This window comes from Ornithorhynchus anatinus, chromosome 5 (assembly GCF_004115215.2).
Source record: "Ornithorhynchus anatinus isolate Pmale09 chromosome 5, mOrnAna1.pri.v4, whole genome shotgun sequence".
NCBI classification, from domain to species: Eukaryota; Metazoa; Chordata; class Mammalia; order Monotremata; family Ornithorhynchidae; genus Ornithorhynchus; species Ornithorhynchus anatinus.
Window position 1 is genome coordinate 21,773,783 of NC_041732.1, and position 16,976 is coordinate 21,790,758.

At 55.6% G+C, this 16,976-nt stretch overlaps 1 protein-coding gene and 1 non-coding gene across 2 annotated transcripts; one reads left to right on the forward strand and one right to left on the reverse strand.

The window, feature by feature from the left end:
* Positions 1-4,113: 4,113 nt before the first annotated feature.
* RLBP1 (retinaldehyde binding protein 1) lies at positions 4,114-16,325 on the reverse strand. The gene is made up of 7 exons (XM_029066469.2): positions 16,314-16,325; positions 15,653-15,781; positions 15,104-15,308; positions 10,803-10,981; positions 8,925-9,083; positions 5,150-5,260; positions 4,114-4,581 (listed from the first exon to the last, which is right to left on the reverse strand). Exons 1-7 carry the CDS (start codon positions 16,323-16,325, stop codon positions 4,423-4,425), a joined length of 954 nt encoding a protein of 317 aa, XP_028922302.1. The 3' UTR covers positions 4,114-4,422.
* Positions 8,059-8,196, forward strand: LOC114812518. The gene has a single exon (XR_003760168.1). It is a non-coding gene; the product is annotated as a small nucleolar RNA SNORA7 (small nucleolar RNA).
* Positions 16,326-16,976: the final 651 nt, after the last annotated feature.

The window sequence follows — 16,976 nt, forward strand, 5'->3', positions numbered from 1 at the left end:
CCAGCTGCTACTCCACAGCCTGGCCCCAGCGTTTCCAGTTTGGTTCAGGATGGCCCAGGCTCCGGTGTCCCCTTCACCCACGAGCCACTGAATGTGGAACAAGGACCTGGGAGTCAGAAGGACCGGGGTTCCGATCCCGCCTCCGCCACCTGTCTGCCGTGTGACCTTGGGCAAGTCACTTCACTTTTCTGGACCTCAGTTTCGTCTTATGTAAAATGGGGATTAAGACCGTGAGCCCCAGGTGGGACATGGACCGTATAGAAGTAGTAGATCCTGTCAAGGATCTCCTGAGTCCCGATGGATCGCGAACTCCTTGAGGGCGAGGATCAGGATCTTTACTCCTTTTACGTGTTCCCAAGCTCATTGGACAGTGCTCTGCCCACAGTGGGCCCCACGAGACAGTATTCCGCCCACATTGGACATTCAGAGCAGCGCTCTTCGCTTGCTGGTTGCCCAGCCCAGTTCTCTACCTTTGCCAAGCACCCGGAAGAGCGCACTGCCTGCAACGGGCCCCCGAGAGAGGATTCTGCCCACATTGGACGTTCGGCACAGTGCCTTTCACAGGCTGGGCACCCACTACGGTGCTCTGCATGCAAAGGACACTTAAAACACCCCATTTTGTTGTGACGCGGAAGGTGCCTGCTTGGAAAGGCCCCTAAGGAGGAAAACTCTTCCTTTGGTGCCGACCATGTCTCATGCTGCACTTGTGCGTGTGAACCATTTCTTCCAGCATCCCGAGCTGTCTACCGCCAACCTCACGTGTCCAACGAATATCCCCTCGACCCCTAAGAATGTTCTGGTAGAAAAAGCAGAGCAGCAAGCTGTCTGACATACTGATCCCTTCAGGGAGTTTTAGCAGTCTACTGAGAGAAGCTTTCTTTATGGCATGGGCAGGCCCAACTCTCTCCCTTTGGACCTTTCCCAACTCATTATCGCCACTGCAGCGGACTCCGGTGATGTCCAAATTGGAAAGGTTTTGTTTCAGACCTAAATTAGGGAATACCGACAGATAATGCCAGCTCGAATTGAATCCAGTTGTAAGACCCAAGTGGATTTTTCTAAAAATACTTAATTTTGCATTGTGACATTTTGACTGAAATTTTTGGCCATAGTGTGGGTTGCTCCCCACTTCCTTTGGCCCAAACTCTCCAGAAGCTATCATCAGGTAGTATTCTAAAACACACAATTTTCCCGTGGCCCCATCTTGGGCCCAGCAACGATTTGCTATTTGCCTTCACGCAAGTCACTTAAAACTCTCTGTGGATCAGTTTCTCCGTACATCAGAGGGACTTTTTCATACTCAGAGGGGCACGGAACGTTTATGAAAGTGCTGTGAGATTTTGTTGTTGGTAATAGTATTTAGTAACAGTAAGCCAGGAATGATAACTCTATGTGTATTGCTATTGTTTTTTGTCTGTCTCCCCCGATTAGACTGTGAGCCCGTCATTGGGCGGGGATTGTCTCTATCTGTTGCCGAATTGTACATTTCAAGCGCTTAGTACATAGTAATCGCTCAATAAATACTATTGAATGAATGGAGTGATTCTCAAGGCATCAGAGTCTGTAGGAGTGGAGCTGTTAGTCCTTTGGGAGGGGGTTAGTACAGTGCCAAGCGCTCAGTATGGTCCTCTACACACAGCAAAACACTCAATAAATGCCCCCGAATGGTCGATCGATTAATTGAGGGGCAGAACCTCCGGGCCAAAGCAGGTCTTGAGCCCATGAGCAACTCCAGCTTGGGTCAGGCTGCCCCATGGCCCATCCAGCCAAGGGCATCCCTGACGGTGGTCCCAGGAGCGCAGGGGAACCATGTGGCAGGATTCTTCCTGGAGAGCCATCCTCCAGGTTCCAGGAAGTTACCCAACTCCTCCTGAATCTGCTGGGGTGCCCAGCTTCCGGAGAGGATGCTATTTTTCCCTGTGCTCATCCCCTCAAACTTTAACGGATGCCCCTTACCCTGGGGCTGTGGCACATGGAGAACAGCAAAGCGTGATGGCCCAGTGAAAAGAGCACGAGTCTGCGAGTCGGGGGACTTGGGTTCTTGTCTCAGCTCTGCCACTCGCCTACTGCATGACCCTGGGCAAGTCGTTCCACTTCTCTATGTCTCAGTTTCCTCATCTGTCAAATGGGGATACTGGCCCTCCTTCCTACTTAGACCGTGAGGCCTGTGCGGGACAGGGGCTGTGTCCTACCTGATTAACTTGTATCTACCCCAGTGCTTAGAGCAGTGTTCGGCACATAGTAAGTGCTTAACAAATATTATTATTATCATTTTGGCCACATCCTCCATCCCCTCCTAAGACGTCAACGCTGTCCTTTCTCGATTTGCACCTTTCCAGACTGTCAAGCTCCCAGGCCGAGACAGGAAGTGACCAATCAACAGGTCCCACGGGAGGTCCAGTCAGGGCAGCAGATGCCCGGACGAGCCCGCTGAGCCTACCTTTCCCAGCCGGCCCCCTCTACTAGCAAGTGGCGTTGGCCGGAAGGGAGGCCTGGGGGATAACCAGGCCAGTGTGGCTAACATTGCGGGGGCCCCCGGTCCCGGGGCTGCCCGTCGATCGGCGGCCCCTCTTCCCAGCCCGGGCTCTTCCCTCAAGAGCCTCTGAGAGGGCCCCCGGCCGGCATCCTGTTTGGTTTGAGTGGGAGCCAGGGCTACTCTGAAAGGCCCCTTGTACGAGTCTGCCCCACTCCTGGCTCCCACCCCCGCACAGGGTGGCCTTGTCCCCGGCGGCAGGGAGGATGGGTTCATGCCAAGGGCTGGGGCAGGCCACAGATACAGCAAAATCAAGATGGCTCCCGGGGGTCTGGGGCCCAAGACCAAAAGGAGGGGAACCCAGCCCCCCCCCGCCGCCCGGCCATTCCCCGCGACATCCGGCTCCCAGTCCAGAGCCAGTGGAGTGTTTCTTGGCCCGGCCACCCCTTCCCTGTCATGGGCCCCTCCGTTCCCCTCCCACATCTAAGCTCCTTGTGAAGGCATGTGCCCCGGCCCCCTCTGCTCCCTCAGGGGCCGGGGCCCTTGGGAGAGCCCAGGCAGTCCCGGACAGGTTCTAGAGCCGAAGTGCTTCCACTCCTGCGGGGGAAGCCGACTGCTCCAACGGTGCGTCGGCTCACTCGGGCCCAGCTTCCTGGGGTCCTGGATAGGAGACCTCAGAGAGGCAGAGGCTGGAACTGCCTAGGGGGTTTGCTCCCACCGTTCCACGAAAGCCGCTTCACCCCTGGATCCCGGGATCACAGTGTTCCCCGACCACCGGCCTGGGCCAGGCCATTGCAGTCCTGGGCCTTCCTCTTGGGAGCCCACGCGGGGCCAGTGCCACAGTCACGCCTCCTGCCTGTTGGTCTCCTTCCCCTTAGGCCTCCTGCCCTTCAGGCCTCCTGCCCCTCAGAACTCCTGCCTTCCAGGCTTCCAACCCCACGGGCCTCCTACCACCCCCAGGCCTTCTACTCCCGGGCCTCCTGCCCCACAGGCCTCCTGCCCACCCAGGCATCCAGTCTCCAGTCCCTGGCCTCCTGCCCCCACCCCCCCCGGCCTCCTGCCCCCAGCCCCTGGCCTCTCCTCTCTCAGATATCACTCTGTGAAGGTGGAGGCTGGAGCCACAGCTGGAGCGAGGCCCACTGTCAGTGTCGCGTGACCAGCTCTGGAGGTATACTTGGAAGTCCGGTGGAGGGAACAGGGAAATGCTTCTTCTGGGCTGAAGTAGCAGAGTTCCTCGGGTCCATCCCGCCCCTTTCCGGGCTGCACCTCTTTCCATCGAACGCCCAGTAGTCCCAAACTCCCTCCTTCCATTGCCCCCATCCCCACCCCAGCTCCCCGACTCAGCGCAAACCATCTCCAGGGCCAAATGGCCTTTTATTGTTGTAAGCGGCCACCATGGTCTTGGCCACCAGGCAGGGTCACCGAGGGAGGACTACAGTGGCAGCAGGCACCTAGCCAGGCACTTAGCAAGCTCACCCACCGGCCACCCTCTGGAATGGAAGCTCCCTGTGGGCAGGGCAAGTCTACCGCCTCTGTTGTTTTGTACTCTTCCAAGTGCTTAATACAGTGCTCTGCACACAGTAAGTCCTCAATAAATACTATTGATTGACTGATTGACTGATTAATCCACGGTCCTCCTTCCCCTACCCCGGCCCCTCCCGTCCCAGCTCCTGCTTCAGCTTGCATTTCGTGCCCGAATGCTTATCCAATGTGTGGGAATTTAGAAACCACACCAGTCCGACCCGGGGGAACATTCCCTTACCCAACTTCGGGGTTTCCCAGAGCAGCTTTGGGACTGCCAGCTTGGGGTATTTGAGGGGACCCCGGCCCAGACCCCACCCCTGGTGCCAGGAGGATGGTGACGAAGCTGAAACTCCAGGAGCCGGGGCGGGGCTGGGGACAGGAGAGGTGTGGCAAGGGAGGGGGTCAGGGTGTGAGGGGGAGCCTTGTCAGAGGGCCGTGTCCTCGGCCTCGGGGTGGGGGCCGAAGAGCAGCTCGGCCGTGACTCTCCCGTCGTACTTGGGCCGGCTCCCGCCGAAGTCGGCCGGCAGAATGTCCGCATCGATCTCCTGGAAGAAATCTCCCAGCTCGTCTCCATGGATGAAAACCTGGGGTGGGGACAGGAGGGTCTCACAGCTGGGCCGAGAGGCTCTCGGGACCTGGAGAGCTGGGCGGGCGCCAGGCACTGGGCATCGGGCACCGGAGCGGCGGGGCAAGGGGTCAGCGGGGCTGGGGGCTCAGGGGTCCGGGAGGCCGTCGGGCTCCTCCCTCCAGCAGGACCCAACCCTTTCTCCTGACTCAGTCTCTGGGCCGGCCTAATCCCGGGACCGGGACCTGGCTCCTTCTAGCGCCCAGGGTAGCAACTTTACTGCGTCCCCCTCCCCGAACCCCAATTCTGGCATACGACCAGGCCACTCGCTTCGGAATCAAACTGGCTCCGGGACCACTGCTGCCAGGAGCTCGGTCTTTGGGGGATTGGATAGAAGGCGGGAAACCGTTCTGCTCTTTCAAGCCCCTTCTTGGGCCTTCCGCACTAACCCCAAGGGACCCGGCCTGAGGCCTCATCGTGGTCCCCCTGGGCTGGGCACAGCCCGTGCCCACTCCGCACCGGCCCCCGTTCCCCTCCCGGTGCCCACACCCTACTCAGCACCCCCTCCCCGGTCAGCCCTGCCTCACCCGCTCCAACAATTTGTTCTTCAGGAAGGGCTTGACCACGCTGTAGGTAGTGGTGAAGTACCACGGCTGGTGGATGAAGTGGATGGCTTTGAACCGGGCCGGGAACGAGTCCTGCAGAGGGGCGGTGGGGGGTTGGGGAAAGGAGACGGTGAGCCGGGAATGGAGGCTGCAGGTGGAACTGGATTATTGCAGAGGCTTATGGGGCTTCAATCAATCAATCAATTTATTGAGCGCTTCCTTGGATATATTAAGCTCTTGGCAAAGTACACGCAATAGAGTCGTTAGATACATTCCCTGCCCACGGCAAGTTTACAGTCTAGAGGACTTCACCTTGGGCCCCAGGATCAAAAAAGCCTATGGGGACTCAGAAGCCCCACCCTCTCCCCGTTTCATTACTGTTATAAAATAATAATAATAACTGCGGTATTCGTTAAGTGCTCACTATGTGCCAACCACTGTACTAAGCGCCGGAGTAGATACAAGATAATCAGGCTCCGCATCCGGCTCACAGTCTAAGTGGGAGACCAGATATTGAATCTCCATTTCACAGATGAGGGAACTGTAGCATCGAAGAGTGAAGGGACTTGTCGCACACCAGACAAGTGGCGGAGTCAGGATCAGAACCCAGGTCCTCTGACTCCCAGGCCCGTGCTCCTTCCGTTTGGCCGTGCTGCTTCTCTATAATGAAGTCCCACTATCACCCAGCCTTCCCCCCAACCCTCCCACCTCCTGCCTACACTTCCCAGCCCCCCCCATGCCCTTTGCTGCCACTGCCGCCATCTTCCAGCCTCAAGGTGCCCACATGGGCAACTCCCTGCTTCCCGCTGCCTTCTGCCCTCACGGCCTGAGCCACCGCCACCAGAACAGAACCATTTATTTCTATTAATCTTTAATCTGTAAAATCACTGTGGGCAGGGAATGTGTCTGTTTATTGTTACACCCTAATCTCCCATTCACACAGTTTGCGCTCAGTAAATACAACCGACTCACTGATTAACCATGCTTCAGCCACAGGTGCCTGGGCCAGGGCTGACGACCGTGGTAATAATGTTGGTATTCGTTAAGCGCTCACTATGTGCAGAGCACTGTTGTAAGCGCTGGGGTAGATACAGGGTCATCAGGCTGTCCCACGTGAGGCTCACGGTTAATCCCCATTTTGCAGATGAGGTCACTGAGGCACAGAGAAGTCAAGTGACTTGCCCACAGTCACACAGCTGACAAGTGGCAGAGCCGGGCTTCGAACCCATGACCCCAGACTCCCAAGTCCGGGCTCTTTCCACTGAGCCACGCCGCTTCTCTGCGCTAAGGCAGAAGCAGCATGGAGTGGCGGCTAGAGCACGGGCCTGGGAGTCAGAACGTCATGGGTTCTAATCCCGATTTCCCCTCTTGGCTGCTGTGTGACCTTGGGCTTCTGTGCCTCAGTTACCTCATCTGTACAATGGGGATTGAGACCATGAGCCCCAAGGCTCACCCGGGGGAGGGAAGCTCCGTCCTCTGACCGTCTTTAAATGCCACGAACCACCCCGATCTCTCCGAGATTTCTTAAAGACTTCCTGAGAAGCAGCGGGGCCTAGTGGAAAGACCATGGGCCTGGGAGTCGGAGGACCTGAGTTCTAATCCCGGCTCCGCCACTTGTCTGCTGTGTGACCTTAGGCAGGTCGCTTAAACTTTCTATGCCTCAGTTCCCTCATCTGTAAAATGGGGATTAAATACCTGTTCTTCCTCCTACTTAGGCTATGAGCCCCTTGTGGGACCTGATGATTTTGTATCTACACAAGTGCTTACTACAGTGTTTGGCACATAGTAATTATTATTATCATTATTATTATTATTATTGAAGCCCCTTCCAGCCCTGAGATTTTCTGCATCAGCTTTGCCCTACTCCACCTCGGACCCTCAAGAAGCAGTGTGGCCAAGCAGATAAAGTATGGGCCTGGGAGTCAGAGGACCTGGGTTCTAATCCCGGCTCCACCACGTGCCCGGTATGTGAATTTGGATAAATCACTTCACTTCTTTGTGCCTCAGTTCCCTCATCTGAAAAATGATGCTTCAATACCTTTTTTCCCTCCTACTTTGAATGTGGGCCCCATATGTGACCTGATTAACTTGTATCTGCCCCAGGCCTAAGAAGAGCGCTAAACAGAAGCAGCAGGGTGTAGTGGATAGAGCACGGGCTTGGGAGTCAGAATGTCATGGGTTCTAGTTCCGGCTCTGCCACTGTCCGCTGTGTGACCTTGGGCAGCAGCGTGGCTCAGTGGAAAGAGCCCGGGCTTGGGAGTCAGAGGTCATGGGTTCGTATCCCAGCTCTTCCACTTGTCAGCTGTGTGACTATGGGCAAGTCGCTTAACTTCTCTGTGCCTCAGTTACCTCATCTGTAAAATGGGGGTGAAGACTGTGAGCCTCACGTGGGACAAACTGATGACCCTGTATCTCCCCCAGCGCTTAAAACAGTGCTCTGCACATAGTAAGCGCTTAACAAATACCAACGTTATTATTATTTACTTCTCTGTACCTCAGTTACCTCATCTTTAAACGGGGATTGAGGCTGTGAACCCCATGTGAGACAGGACTGTGTCCGACCTGATTTCCTTTTATCTACCCCAGCGCTTTGTACAGTTCCTGGCACATAGTAAGCGCTTAACAAATACCACAGTTAGTATTAGTATTATTATTATTAACACACAGTAAGCATAAATATCATAATAAATATAATATAAAATCTAAATATCATAAAACAAAAACCATAGACTCTGAGTCCCGTTTGGGACGCAGTGCCCGTCCTAGTTAACTTGTACCTGTCCTAGTGCTTAGAACAGTGCTTGACACATTGTAAATGTTTAATAAATGTCATAAAAAAAAGAAACTCAGCGACTGTGTCTGGCCTAATTAACTTCTATCTACCCCCATGCTAGCTCTCAGGGTCGCACCGGGAGAGTTTCCAGTACTCTACCAGTCTCAACTACGGGAGGGAGAGTCAAGCAGAGGCCTAACCCTTCCATTCCTAGCTTGGCCAGTGGCTAGAGAGTGGAAGGCCATCTGCTACAAGTCAAAACTCACCCGTGCTGGGCAGCAGCGAAACGGGAGAGAATCCAGGGCGGAGACTCGAGTTTACTGCGCGGAAGGCGGCAGTGATGAATCGCTTCTGTATTTTTACCGAGAAAACTCTATGGATACACTTCCAGAACGATTGCAGATGGAGAGCAAGGCGTCCTGGGAGAGACGTGTCCATGGTGTCGCTAAGGGTCGGAAGCGACTCGTTGGCATAAGACAAGACATGACCCCAGTGCTTAGAACAGTGCTTGACACCTAGTAAGCACTTAACAAATGCCATAAAAAACAATCTTAGATTTTGAGTCCCGTGTCTGAGCTCTCTAGACTTTTAGCTCATCTGTGAGCAGGGGCTGTCTGTCATATTGTTATATTCTACTCTCCCAAGCGCTTAGTACAGGGCTCTGCACACAGCAAGTACTCAATAAATACAATTGATTGATTCTCTTGTAACACTCTACGGGTCCGCTATCAGAACGATTGCAGATGGAGGTGGGGCATTCTGCGAGAGATGTGTCCATGGCCTCACTGTGGGTCAGAGACGACTCGACAGCATAAGACAAGACCTCAGTGCTTGACACATAGTAAGCGCTTCACACTTTCCTCAGTTATTATACAGGCTCCGGCCCAGTTTGGGTCACTCCAGGCTGGCTGTGGAGAGGGAGCGGGGTAAGGTGGGGTTGGGGGGAGCGGGCCGGAGGGAGAGAGAGAGCACGTCGGCTATCACCTGGAGCATATCTACCATCTTCCTCAGCTCTGAGGGTCTGATGCCGGCCGCCTGCTGCATGGTGAAGCCCTTGAAGTTCTCGACGATGCAGAAGCCGTTAATCTGGGTCTCCTCACTGTCCAACAGCCTTTCCAGAAGGACGCAGTACGCCCGCAGAATCTGAGGTGGGCGCACCGACCGCTGGACCCGGGGTAGAGTCTGGGCCTCCGCGCCCTGGCCAACCGGCGGTGTCCCCTCCAGGGGATTGGGGGAAGCAGGGAGGGGGTGCTGATGTCCCGCTCGTGCCCACCCCACCCCTGCCTCCACCCAGCCAGTGATAGCATTCGAAAAAGGGCAGCAGGGAGGAATGTCTGGACGGGAGTAGGGTGACTGGCCCCAGAAAGAGGGTGCCAATGCCTTGGAGGCCTCCCTTTCTCTCTGGGCCCAGGAACACAGTACCCACACGGGCAGAATTTCCACCCCGGGACCGAGGTTTGAGCTCTTCCTCTCTGTGCCTCTGACCCAGGAGTGAGCAGTGATCTCTCCCTGGGGAACTCCAGCCACGCACCCCACCCCGGGCCCCTGGAAGCCCTGGGACATCTGGGGCCCCTAACACTGTAACTCCTGGGACCTCAGTCATTACAGGGCCAGATTCAGAGTCTCAGGAGAGGCCCGCAGGAGTCAGCCCAAAGCCCCCACACCCACCTGAGCACAAAAACACTCCCGACACCCAAGCACCCACCATGTATCCAACACACACCGAGCACGCACTCAACATGCATCCAAAACACACCCAGCACACACCCAGTACGTACCAAGCACCCCCCCAGCACACACCCAGTACACAGCCCGCACGCCCCCAGCACACGAGGAAGGATGGAGAGCGAAAGGATGAGGAAGAGGAGGAGGAGGAGGAGGGGGATGGAGCAGGAGAAGGTGGAGGATGGAAGAGGAGGAGGAGATGACAGGTGGGCAGTCTCTCCTCTATTTCTCTGCCACTGCTGCTGTTGCTGTCGCTGTCTATCCCCTCTGATGCCCAACAGCCTCCCGTGGAGTGAACCCCACCACGCTATGAGATTTGGTTTGGTTCCATAGATGTTGTCCTGACCACCACCACCCCACCCCGTCAGCACGACCCCTTCTGCAGCTGTCAGTCTCTGTTAAAAATGGCTCTGACAGGGCCCCAGAGCGAAGCTAGAACCAGTCACCCTCTGGGGAAGTGGATAAGGGGTATATTACATCCTTAGCACCTTCCGACCCACCTCAGCTTCAACGATCAGAGCCTTCACCTGGGTCTCCTTCTCCTCACCCCATCCATCCCTTAGGGTCAATCCAAAGAACCGTCTTATACCGCTGCCTCACTCCACCCAAGAGTTGGCTGCACTTCACCTATCTTCAGCTGGAAAGGAGCTGGGACGGTCTGGGGTTTGAGAGGTGCCAGGGCTCAAACCGTCTAAATGGGTTTTGGGGAAAGTAAGCCAAGGTGGTCTTTGGAAGGCCAGATGACTCAACCTCAGATTAGCATATTTTAGACACATCGTCAGGAGAACTAATTCTCTGGATAAGATACTCGCGCAAAGTAAAGTCCAGGGAAAAAGTGGAAGAGGAAGACCGGCAGCTAGATGGACAGAAACCATAACAACGATAACGGAAGAACCGTCGGCAAGGTTACGGATTATGGCAAAGGGTAGGACGTTCTGGAAAAAATACATCCACAGAGTCGCCGCGAATTGGAAACGACTCAGTGGCGTTTGATAATAATAACAGAGCTCAAACTGAAGAATAGGGTCAGACCACTGGAGCCTGACAGGGGGAAGGAGTGGCTGGCCCTGAGCTTGGGGGAGGGAGGACGGGGAAGCGGGTGGAAGGGCGAGGTAGGAAGGGGCCGCCACAACCGACCTCATCAAAGGTGATGTCCTCACAGTCCCAGTTCTCGATATTGAAGAGCAGCACGACCCGGCCGTGCTTGTCTCGGTCAGGCAGGACTCCGGGGTAGCCGGCCTCGATGGTGCTGCGCACCGCCTCGGGGGTCAGGTTGTCGAAGAGCTCGGGGTACTGCTTCCTGAAGTTCACGTAGCCTGGGGGGCATCGGGAGAGGAAGGGAAGCGTCCGGCGAGCTTTAACTCTACTCTCTACCCTCGCACTACTTGGGGGGTCCCCCCGGGAGCTCAGAGAGTTACAAAAGGCACCTGGACTCTGGCCGCTCAAGGCCCCTGGGTCAGGGGGCGGTGGTCAGGACCACCGGGCCCAGTGGCTAAAGCGGATCATGGTCTTACAACTCCTCTCTCAAGAGGCTCTGGGGGCCGAAGACACTCCAGTCCTCAGGCCCAGTTTCACCCCTGCAGCGGCGGTTGTTCTGGGCTAGACGAGCTCTGCAGTGGACAGACCGGAGGAAGTGGAGGGTATGGAAGGCAGAAAAGGGGCCCCGGCCAATCGGCTGGCTCATGGGACAGATTCCCTGGGAGCTGGACACCTCGAGATGGTTCCCAGCCCTCCACGTGCCTCCCAATTCCAAGGAAACCGGAAGCAACTGCTTAAGTGCCACTCAGTAAGCAACGGGATCAGCAAGGTGGCACTGGTGAAGGAATTGAGCATTTGCTTGTTCCGTTTGCAGATGACCCTGAGCCGGGCAGGATCGTTAAGTAACATGGAAGGCAGAAATAAGATCCAAAGTAAATCTGACAGTTTAGAGAAGCAGCGTGGCTCAGTGGAAAGAGCCTAGGTTCGGGGGTCAGGGGTCATGGGTTCGAATTCCGGATCTGCCACTTGTCAGCTGGGTGACTGTCACTTCACTTCCCTGTGCCTCAGTTACCTCATCTGTAAAATGGGGATTAACTGTGAGCCTCACGTGGGACGACCTGATTACCCTGCATCTACCCCAGTGCTTAGAACAGTGCTTTGCACACAGTAAGCGCTTAACAAATACCAACATTAATATTATTATTATCATTTCACCCAACTCCTGAGCTGGGAACTCCCGAGCCGAAAACGGCTGAGCTGGAAACTGCTGAGCTGAGGGCCCGTGAGCTGGGATGCCCTGAGCTAATGATAATAATAATTATTATGATATTTGTTAAGCACCTACCATGAGGTAGGCACTTTTCTAAATGCTGGGGTAGCTACAAGGTAATCGGGTAAACAGAGAAGCAGCGTGGCTCAGTGGAAAGAGCCCGGGCTTTGGAGTCAGAGGTCATGGGTTCGAATCCCGGCTCGGCCGCTTGTCAGCTGTGTGACTTTGGGCAAGTCACTTAACTTCTGGGTGCCTCAGTTACCTCATCTGGAAAAGGGAGATTGAGACAGTGAGCTCCACGTGAGACAACCTGATGTTGGTATTTGATGATGATGTTGGTATTTGTTAAGCGCTTACTAGGCGCCGAGCACTGTTCTAAGCGCTGGGGTAGACGCAGGGGAATCAGGTTGTCCCACGTGGGGCTCACAGTCTTAATCCTCATTTTACAGATGAGGTAACTGAGGCACGGAGAAGGTAAGCGGCCTGCCCAAGGTCACAAAGTGACGAGTGGAGGAGCTGGGGTTAGAACCCACGTCCTTTGATTCCCAAGCTCATGCTCTTGCCACTAAGGCACGCCGCTTCTCTGAGCTGGGAACTCCTGAGCTGGGCGTCACCCTAGCTGGGGACCCTTGAGCTGGAGACTCCTGAGCTGGAGGATCCTGAGCCGGAGACCCCTGAGCTGGAGACCCCTTAACTAGGAACCGCTGAGCGGGGGACCCCTGAGTTGGAAACTCCCAAGCTGGGAATCCCTGAGCCGACTGACCGGGCTTCCCAGAGAACATCACTGCCACCGCGTGGTCTTTCAGAACGGCTGCTGACCGGCTCACCGCTGACCCCAGGGGACAGACCCCCTTAGCAGGTTGTGAGCCCCCCCCCCTACCCTCACCTCCCCGCTCAGGGACCGGGTTTAATGCCCCCGTGGGTTCTCTTTCCCAGTGCTTAGTACAGTGCTCAGCACACAGTAAGCATCCGATAAATACTACTACTGCTATTTCTAGCTGCGTGGCCTAGTGGTGAGAGCACAGGCTTGGGAGTCAGAGGATGCGGGTTCCAGTCCCGTCTCCGCCACCTGTCTGCTGTGTGAGCTTTGGCAAGGCGCTTCACTTCTCTGTGCCTCAGTTATCACGTCTGTAAAATGGGGTTGAAGACTGTAAGCCCCACAGTTGGTATTTGTTAAGCGCTTACTATGTGCCAAGCACTGTTCTAAGCGCTGGGGTAGATACAAGCGAATCAGGTTGTCCCATGTGGGGCTCACAGTCTTCATCCCCATTATACAGATGAGATAACTGAGGCACAGACTGTCTTGCCCAAGGTCACACAGCAGATATGAGGCAGAGCCAGGATCAGAACCCAGGCCCTCTGACTCCCAGGCCCGTACTCCTTCCACTCTGCCACACTGCTCCTCAAAACCATAAACTACCAAACTCAAATCTTTTTAAAAGAGATCACTGCTAGCAGCGTGTTCTTAAACAAAACTAGAGAAGTGTCTTATCACCCCAAGACAGTTGCAAACTGCGAGGCTCATTTTGGAAATAATTTTGTCCAAAGAAAAAAAGACCTAGCAAAATGGAGTGGACAACCTGATTACCTTGTATCTACTTAGAGCCATGCTTGGCACATAGTAAGTGCTTAACAAATACTATAATTATTATTATTATTATTATTACTACCCCGGCTGTAGCACTGGGGATCTGTCCTAAGATTCAGGGGCTTGTGGGGAGGGTCGGGGAAGGCTGCAGACCCCGCTTCCCCTGTCATTCAAGGAGGATAATCATCGTAACTACAGTGGTATTTTTAAGCACTTTCTGTATGCCAGGTGCTGGGGTAAATTCATTGCAGTCAGACGGGGCTCAGAGCCGAAGGAGGAGCAGGCATTGAGTCCACACTGTACAGATTAGGAAGTTGGGGCCCAGAGGGGTTAAAGGACTCCCTCAAGGGCACCCAGCGGGCAGGTGGAGGAGCCAGGATTGAAATGAAGGTGCTCCGATTCTGGATCCACCGCTCTTCTCCCGGGGCCACGCTGCTTGAGCCTTCTACCGTGGGCCACTGGAGGGGCACGGCGGGCAAGGAGAGAGAGAACAGCTGGGGCTTTCGGAAGGTCCAGCCCCATCCATGTGGCTGTGGTCCAGCCGGCTCTTCCCACCATCCTGGTGTCACAGCTGGAGACGACATCCCCGTCGTTCACGGCTGATCAGGCTCATGGGTGTCTGTCTTTCCGGAGATAGACCCCTCCCCTGGCAGTATTTATTCAATCACACTCACTGAGCGCTTACTGTGTGCAGAGCACTGTACTAAGCACTTGGGAAAGTACAATACAACAATTAATAGTGACATTCCCTGCCCACAGTGGTATCCAGTTGCCCAGGCTGGTCAAGGCCTGTGCCCTGTACACTTTATTCTTTTTTATTTTAAATGGCATTGCTTACGCTATTGTTCTCGTCTGTCCGTCTCCCCCGATTAGACTGTAAGCCCGTCAGAGGGCAGGACTGTCTCTATCTGTTACCGATTTGTACATTCCAAGCGCTCAGTACAGTGCTCTGCACCTAATAAGCACTCAATAAATACTACTGAATATGTGCCAGACACTGTACTAAATGCTGAGGTACAGTCAAGACAATCAGATTAGACAAAGTCCATGATCCACATGGGGCTCACAGTCTTACTCCTCATTTTACTGATGAGGTAACCGAGGTATAGAGAAGTGAAGCGACTTGCCCAAAGTCACACAGCAAGTGGTGGAGCTGAGATTAGAACGCAGGTCCTGCTGACTCCCAGGCCCGTGCTCTGGCCACTAGGCCAAGCTGACTTCTCTATTTATTAGTTCTTGCTCAGTATACTCCTTGGGGCCCCGGGGGTGGGGAACTGAAGTCTACGGAGTACCTGGAAGAGCCGAATTTACGGGTGAGGGAAGGGGAGAGCCACAGAGTGAGGGGTGCTATTTTCATAAACCAGTCATCACCCTGAATGTATTTTTCCAACGTGATCTCCTCCTCATTTACTTGATTTCACCCTCCCATCTCTGGGAAGCAGGTGTTTTCCCCCGTTCTCCGGAAGGGGAAACCGAGGCCCTGAGAGGTTTAGGGATTCCACACGGTCTCCCACGCTCTTTCCACTAGACTGCACTGCTTGCAGGGTAGCGTGGGAGCTGAGCCTTAACCATCTGGCCCTGACCCTCCTCCTACCCCCTCACCTGTGAGCAGCTCGTAGGCCCGGCCGACGTCAAACTTGCGGGCGCGGATGAAGCGGAGGAAAAAGGCACCGTCCTTGTCCCGAACCTTCTCCGCCACCTCCCGGCCCATGTCCTGCTCCCCGCCGGCCCGCTCCCGCACCAGCTCCTGCAGCTTCCGCACCGCCTCGGCCCGGGACTCTTCCGTCTCGTTCAGCTCGTCCTTGGCCTGGAGAGAAGCGGGCCGGCGGCAGGGCAGGGAGGGCAGGGAGAACGGGGAGAGTTGGAAGGACAGGGAGGGCGGGGAAGGCAGGGAGAGCAGGGCCCTGGAATCCTGGAGCCACCTACCTAAGGCTCGTCGGACTCAGTGCAGCCTGAGACCACCCACCCCAGCCCAGATCTGTCCTAGGGGACGTGCCAGGCCCGCTGCCAACAGGAGCCAGGCCAGAAACTACCCCCAGAGTGAAGAGGTTAAGGCAACACAAGTCTCAGTCGTCTTGACTATCCTCCCCACCGCTCCTCCCTCCCCGCCCGGCAGCCCCTCAACCTCCCCTCCCCCGGCCGAGCGCTGACCTTCTGCCTGGTGTGAGGGGGCACTTGCCAGCCCTCGCCGAAGACCGGCCCGTGGTCCCGGGGAGTCAGCCGTTCCAGCCGGGCTCGCAGCCTGCCCTCCTCCTCGGAGACCTGGCGGAACGTGCCCACCTGCCCGGGACGGGAGACCACCAAGGGGTAAGAGGAGGGGAGGGAAGGGGTCCAGCCCCTCATCAGCCTGGGAACTCAGAGCTGAGCTTTTTCCCGCAGGCCCCACCCCTACCCCAACCCAGGGCACCCCTGCCTCTCATCCCTTCCCTTCCTGGGGGTTTAACCCCATTTTGGCCCACTCTGTGACTTTGGACAATTACTTCACCCCCACCCCCCCCCCGGGCTTCCGTTTCTTCATCTGTTAAATGGGGATAAGCTATTGGCTCTCCCTCCCCCTTAGACTGTGAGAATCACTCGGGGAGCTGGAACGGGGGCTGTGTCTGATTTGATTCTCTTGTGCCTATCCCAGCGCTTAACGCAGGGGAAGCGCTTGACAAACGGTGACCTCGTCGTTATGGGCAGGAAGTCCCTCCTGCCCCAACCCACCCAACCCACCCCTACCCAGCTGAACCCGGGGAGGTCAGATCTGGGCCCTCTCCCTCTCACCCCCTCCGTCAGGGGGCCGGGGAGGTGGAGGAGGGAGTGGTCTCACCCCTGCTGACATGCTGCTTGCTCTGCTCCTGCTGGGCCCTCAGGTCAGCCCCTCCAGGAGGACGAGAAATCAGACCTGCAGGCACAATCCAAAAAAAGACCCGAGCTGCTGGTTCTCAGAGACCGTAGACTAATGAGCTTAGCGTTCTGGACATGGTGTCCTGTCTGTCCTGAGATGCCCGCCTGCCCAGTTCTGGTCCTTCCCATCAGCACCCCCAACCCTCTGCCCCACTTAGCCTGGCAGGGATCGATCAGTCAGACAACGGTATTTATTGAGCCCTTATTTTGTGCAGAGTACCGTACTAAGCTCGAGGGAAAGTACAGTAAGACAGAGTTGATAGACACGTTCCCTGCCCGCAAGGAGTTTCCAGTCTAGAGGGATAATAATAATAATAATGTTGGCATTTGTTAAGCGCTTACTATGTGCCGAGCACTGTTCTAAGCGCTGGGGTAGATACAGGGTCATCAGGTTGTCCCACGTGAGGCTCACAGTTCATCCCCATTTTCCAGATGAGGGACCTGAGGCACAGAGAAGTGAAGTGACTTGCCCACAGTCACACAGCTGACAAGTGGCAGAGCCGGGATTCGAACCCATGACCTCTGACTCCTAAGCCCGGGCTCTTGCCACTGAGCCACACGGGGAGGCCACTGGCAGCCCTTTAGA